This window comes from Tamandua tetradactyla, chromosome 13 (genome assembly GCF_023851605.1).
Source record: "Tamandua tetradactyla isolate mTamTet1 chromosome 13, mTamTet1.pri, whole genome shotgun sequence".
NCBI classification, from domain to species: Eukaryota; Metazoa; Chordata; class Mammalia; order Pilosa; family Myrmecophagidae; genus Tamandua; species Tamandua tetradactyla.
The window spans coordinates 83,536,810-83,542,809 of NC_135339.1; the positions used below are offsets into that span (position 1 = coordinate 83,536,810).

Genomic DNA, 6,000 nt, shown 5'->3' on the forward strand with positions numbered 1-6,000 from the left:
GAAACTTGCCTCTCCAAGACTCTCAGCCGGCCCAGGAAGGAGGGAGGGAGGAGTTCCGGCCCAAGTACATCAATTTTTATAACTCTTTTCATTTTTGGTGGAGTTGCTAGTTGATTGGTACTTCAGAGCACCACATCTAGATAACTTGGTATTTTCTTCTTGAAGTATTTCCTTCCCTGAAAATTTAAGTGTAAATTTAGGCCTTCTTTCAAAATATTGCCAGCAGATCTATAAAAAAGCAAAAGCATATGGTTAACCAGCTTGTATTTGGCTTTTACAATGTCAGATGAAGCCTGGCAATTTGTTTTGTTTTGTTTTGTTTTGTTTTTATGTCTGAATTTACTGACTTGTTCCATAGCTAAAATGAGCAGTTACTTGAGCCCCTATATAAACCAGACTGTTGGTTTTTTATTTGTCTCAAAGAAGCCACACAGTACTTTTGTTCAGTTTTTGTATGTGTAAACAAAGCATTCAAGAGCATTTTTTTCAAAATAGGAATCTTCCTTTATGCTACAAACTTCAGTTTTCCAAGTTATGAATTAACAAGGTTTTATTGAAGGAAAATATTCTCATAATTGGAAAAATTGTTTCTCTTTTTAGACAGATCGAGCTGTGCAGTTGCTGTTGGAAACAAGTGCAGATAACCAGCACTATTACTGTGATTCACTGAAAGCCTGTTTGGTCACGACTGTTACCTCCTCAGGCCCTTCCCAGAGCACCATCAAACTAGTAGCAACGAATATGATTGCCAATGGCAAGTTGGCAGGTAAGGCACATTTTGTGGGTATATTTGTTAATACTCTGGAAAGTCAGACCTGTTTCCAGAAAGGTAATGATTGAAGTGATTGTTACATACTTTAAAAAAAATAAATGCTGAAGAAAAATAGAAAAATTGTTGCTAGCTGTTTATAAGCTGACCTTTTAATTTATTTGTCCAAACCAGAATATCTTTTCTAAAGTATAAAAAACAATCATAATAATTATTCCAGAACAATAGACATAAAATGGATAATCCTGGGCAAACTAAACCGATAAAAATCAGTGAGAAAGGTGTGTATTTCTATTTATTTTCCGGACTTTACTTCTTCTTCCCTGGTTACTTGTAACACTGCACAACATTTCTACTGGAGCCATTATACTCTTAAATAAAATACTAAAATTTTTATTTTAGTATTTTATTTAAGAGTATAATGGCTCCAGTAGAAATGAAGTCACAAAACTAGATGAAGTTAAGTGGTGATTGTCAAAGGGTAGCTGCAGTGTCACTTGGGGCTGTTGTTTGTTTTCTAGAGGGTGTTCAGTTGCTCTGCCTGATAGACAAAGCTGCAGATGCCTGCCGTTACCTGCAGACGTATGGAGAGTGGAATCGGGCAGCTTGGCTTGCAAAAGTAGGTAATTTCCAAGTATCTTGAGCATTTGGGCTAGAAAGTTCTGTCTTGAATTTTTGATTCATGAGTTGGAAGAGTTTTTTGGCCTGTATAGCTGCATTGCAGATAATTTCCTACAATTTTTATCCTCCTATTGTTTTTGAGTATAAATTACATTTCTTCTTATTGAAAGAAATGAAGTTGCCTTGCTAGCAAATTAAATGAAAGCAGCTGCATCCTCTCCCTGCTATGGTATGAGCCTAAACTGCAGTCCAGAGTGTTGCCAGGCCGCTATGTCCTGCAGGCCCAGGGTGGTCACCACGGCTGCTCATGGGAAGCAGCAGCTTCAAGGCAGTGTGCTAACAAATGCACAGGATCATAGGAACAGATCTCACTTTGTTTGAATTATTTTTTTCATTACACGTAGTACAGGATGTTTTTTGTTTTTAATAAGGGCATTTTTCTCAGGTCCGTTTAAATTCTGAAGAGTGTGCTGATGTTTTGAAGCGGTGGGTTGACCACCTTTGTTCTCCGCAAGTCAATCAGAAGTCAAAGGCCCTTCTGGTCCTTCTTTCTCTGGGCTGCTTTTCCAGTGTGGCTGAGACGCTTCACAGGTACACTTTGCCCCCTCTGGGCTGCACAGGATTGCTTGGGATTACTCACTTCTTAGTTATTTGAGGCTCTTCCAGGTGATTGGTCGTGCTCCAAATGTGGGATAAAAGGAGAAACAGATTTTAGGTTTTATTATATAAAAGCCTAAAGGAAAGTGGAAGTCTCCAAATTTATTAATTCTTCACTTGGCCTAGAAGCTGTGCTATTTTCCTACCAATTTATTAGTTAAACTTAATAGATACTTATTTTTAAAAAGAATTTTAAAAAGTCTTCAGAGAATTGATGACATTGATAACAGTTCAGACTTGAGAGTAACTGAGAAGAACCACAGAGTATAGAAGAAAGAGTGTCAGAAAGGGGCAAGATGGAGGTGTCTCCTTTCTGAAAATCTTGTAGAGTAATACCCATTGCTTATTATGGGATATTTTACTGAAACTAAGGGCAGTAGGTTGAGATGAAAAGGACACAATATTAAATATTAAATCTGGACATTAGTACATGGGAATGCATCATATATCTGTAATTTCTGGGTGTTTAAACTCACTTTTTTTAAGTAAAAAACTTTTTTTAAGTAAAAACTTAAGTAAAACCTTTTTTAAGTAAATAAGGGTTGGTGCTTGGGGAGAAAAAGATGCACAGAGTATTTCCCACTCTATTCCCCTATAAACCGTAGCCTACAAAAGTGCTAGTAACTTGTATCGTACCCAGGTTTCCAAGGAAAATGTGTGTAAGTCTTTATACAGAAAAATAACCATTTGGATTCTACCCCCAAGTGACATGAATTACAAACCTAGTTTTTATTTTGTTCTGTTTACCAGCATGAGATATTTTGATAGAGCTGCCTTATTTGTGGAAGCTTGTCTGAAGTATGGCACAATTGAAGTCAATGGAGACACAGATATCCTTTGCAAGGAGTAGATAATGACAAGGAAGAAAATGATATGGGTTTTAGAATTCCTCTTATTTGTGCTGCTTGGGCGGAAACTATATTATATTAAGAAATATGTGTATCCACCAAAGCCAGGTTAGGGGAGAAATGAGAGGGGAAAGAATCTGGAAGAATGTTGCTGGGCCACTGGTATTAGGTCTGACTAAGATGGAGGGGAGGCAGGAAGAAATATGAAGGTAGGGGGCAAGATTTTATAATATTAGTTAGAACTTCAAATGAAGATAAAAGAAACAATTTAGGACAGGGATAGGGAGCCGATGCTTGAAAATACACAATGTAAAAGGAATGCACTTTGTGGATTAAAATTTTGTGTATATCATATGTTAGAATAAATAACAAAGAAAGACTGTCATCCATAATGAGAAATCTGATTAGGAACAAAATACAGCACCTCAACGAACTGTATCATTGAGGCAAGTCCCTATGGTCCACCTGTTGCTGACAATGTTTCATTTCTTCTAGAAGTCTCTTAGGTCATGTTTTTTCATTGAAAAAAATGGGTTTGAGAATATAACTCCCAGTTCCTTGTGTTTGCATAGCGCTATTTTTTCTCCTTGTAGTATTACATTGTAGCCACATTTCTACATGCAAGATATTTGACTTCATCTACATTTTTTATGCAAAATTAAACTAAAGCCTAAACTTATCCAAGATTATATAGCAGTGAGTCAAACCAGCCATTTCAAATCTCAAAACACAAAGGAACAGGCCTCTAAAAACCCATCCAACACCCAGATATTTGGAGCCCCTGCTTTGGGGCAGGCCCTTATAAATAGAACTTTTGCTGAAGCTATATTTACCCCCAAACTCCAGCCTCTTAGACTTTAAAATGGAGCAAGGGTATGCTCTTAAGTATCTCTTCTATTCTGTAGTCTTTCATTTTCCAGTCTGTAGTTGAGTTTAGGTTGTGGAAGAGCCTAGGGGCATGTGTGAATCTTCTCCTTGAAGGAGAACCTTTGGGCTCACCAGGTGCAAGACATGGTGAGCTACAGATAGAGAGAGATGTCACCTCCCCCAGCCAGGACTTGCCCTGCCCCAGTAAGGGGGGCTTGCACTCATCCAGTGCTGCCCTCCCAGGAATACTCGGTTCCTCCTGAGCAGTCAACTCCCTTAGGAGCCTGTGTGGATCGTTTACAGCCCTTCTTTTCCTTAATGGTGGTTTACAGAAACTCATCTTTGCTATTTATGCGGATTATGCCCGGAGTTTGAAAAACCTAGGTTTTAAACAGGGAGCAGTTCTTTTTGCTTCAAAAGCTGGAGCAGCTGGCAAAGACTTACTGAATGAACTTGAATGTGCCAAGGAAGAAACAACTGAAGAATGACAGGTTAATATATGCCAGGAAAATCTGATCTTGGAAGTGGCAGAAAGAACTTCCAGGTTGGTCTGGCGGTAGTCACAATTCCAGTCTCCATTGATGAGGACACCATCCCTGCGTCTTCTTAGGCAAGGTCCTTGTGAGCTGTTGACCACATATCTAAGACATTATGTGCAATAGTATATGAACATTTATATTGTTATGAGCAAGTTATATATCATATATTTATCTCAGAGAAAAATATAAAAACGAAGTTTTTAAAGTATGTAACATTTAATACATTTTCAAGAGAGATCTTTAAGAGCCCCTGAAAATACTTTACTTTTTTTTAACTTAAAATTCAAGAGGCTGAATTGCTTTTCTCATTGGCTAAATTTAAAGATGTTTGAATATTTCATAGTAAAAAAAAGTTTGTGAGACCTATCCTTAAATTTTTGCTGTGCCTGTGATTATGTACATCATTCCAGATGAAAACAGGGCAGAAATATTTGAGTAAAGATGGTTTACCAATGCATTCTTTGTTCTTTTACCTTGAAAACATAGCACTGTTAATACCTTAACTAGGCAGTTGCTAAATTTTACCATTTCAGTGTCATAGATCTCTAGGCATTTTTAAGCTTTATGTTATATTCTAGTATGGGGGGGGGTCTTTGATATTTTGAATTTTAACTCCTCCTATGATGCATTACAGTAACCTTGTGCTAGAAGTCTCTCTTTGTACTTTAATTTTTTTCTGTGTTCTGCTAAAAACTAAACTATAGGCAATGTGACTGCTGTAAATTACTGCTGATAATTTAAGGCTAGAACTTAGAAAAGTCATAAATAAAAGGAAATTCCACCCAGGCCCTTGTGTGCACTATGCTGTTATGTCCAACTGCCATCCTCCAGAGGAGTGCTCCAGCTGTCTCCAGAAAAACCTGGGTGTGGGACCACAGATGCAGCTCACAGCAGGACAGCCCAGTGTTCTTATAGATTCCTTGTGAAAAGGCAAGCTGATATTCAGAAAGGCTGACTATGAAAAATGATTCCTACTTGTTCAGTTCCTGATTTTAAGTGCTTAAAAGAGGTGAGTAGAGTGTAGTGTCAGCTTTGTGCCCATAAATTTACTGTCGAGAGAGATGATGTGTTCTGTTCAGAATGAGAGGTGGATCTTGGAACAGACTCAGTCTCTGTCTTGTTGTGAATAGTAATCATTGCTAAACTAATCAACTGGAATGTGACAAAAGTCCAGGCTCATGACTTGTCTGCTCAGTAAGTCCTAACCGAGTTACTTTGCCTAGTCCTGATTCTTTGTTCCCACAGTCAGGCATTGCCACATCACCTATTGGTTGACCTCAAATCCAAAGTATATTTAATTTTCAAAATGCATTAGTCTGGAAGAAATTTCTTTTCCCTCTCTGCTTACTAAGGCCAGCCTTCTCTTTTTCTTTAGCTACTTGATAGTTGAGAAATAAAATATACCTGTTCTAGTTTGCTAGCTGCTGGAATGCAACACACCAGAGATGAATTGGCTTTCAATAAAAGGGGATTTATTTAGTTGATGTATAGTTCTTCAGAGGAAAGGCAGCTAACTTTCAACTGAGGTTCTTTCTTATGTGGGAAGGCACAGGGTGATCTCTGCTGGCCTTCTCTCCAGGCCTCTGGGTTCCAACAACTTTCCCCAGGGTGATTCCTTTCTGCATCTCCAAAGGCCTGGGCTGAGCTGCAAGTGCTGAGATGAGGTATGCTGAGCTGCCTGGGCTGTGCTATGTTGAGT

General features: G+C 38.3%; 1 protein-coding gene across 1 annotated transcript in view; it reads left to right on the forward strand.

Moving 5' to 3' along the window:
• The window catches only part of WDR11 (WD repeat domain 11), a 102,556-nt gene extending 97,469 nt beyond the window's left edge, over window positions 1-5,087 (forward strand). Inside the window, exons 25-29 of the mRNA XM_077126226.1 lie at window positions 601-766; window positions 1,291-1,388; window positions 1,836-1,981; window positions 2,798-2,877; window positions 4,093-5,087. Of these exons, the coding sequence (XP_076982341.1) occupies window positions 601-766; window positions 1,291-1,388; window positions 1,836-1,981; window positions 2,798-2,877; window positions 4,093-4,250 (648 nt within the window). The 3' untranslated portion in view covers window positions 4,251-5,087. The remainder of the gene's footprint in view (window positions 1-600; window positions 767-1,290; window positions 1,389-1,835; window positions 1,982-2,797; window positions 2,878-4,092) is intronic.
• Window positions 5,088-6,000: the final 913 nt, after the last annotated feature.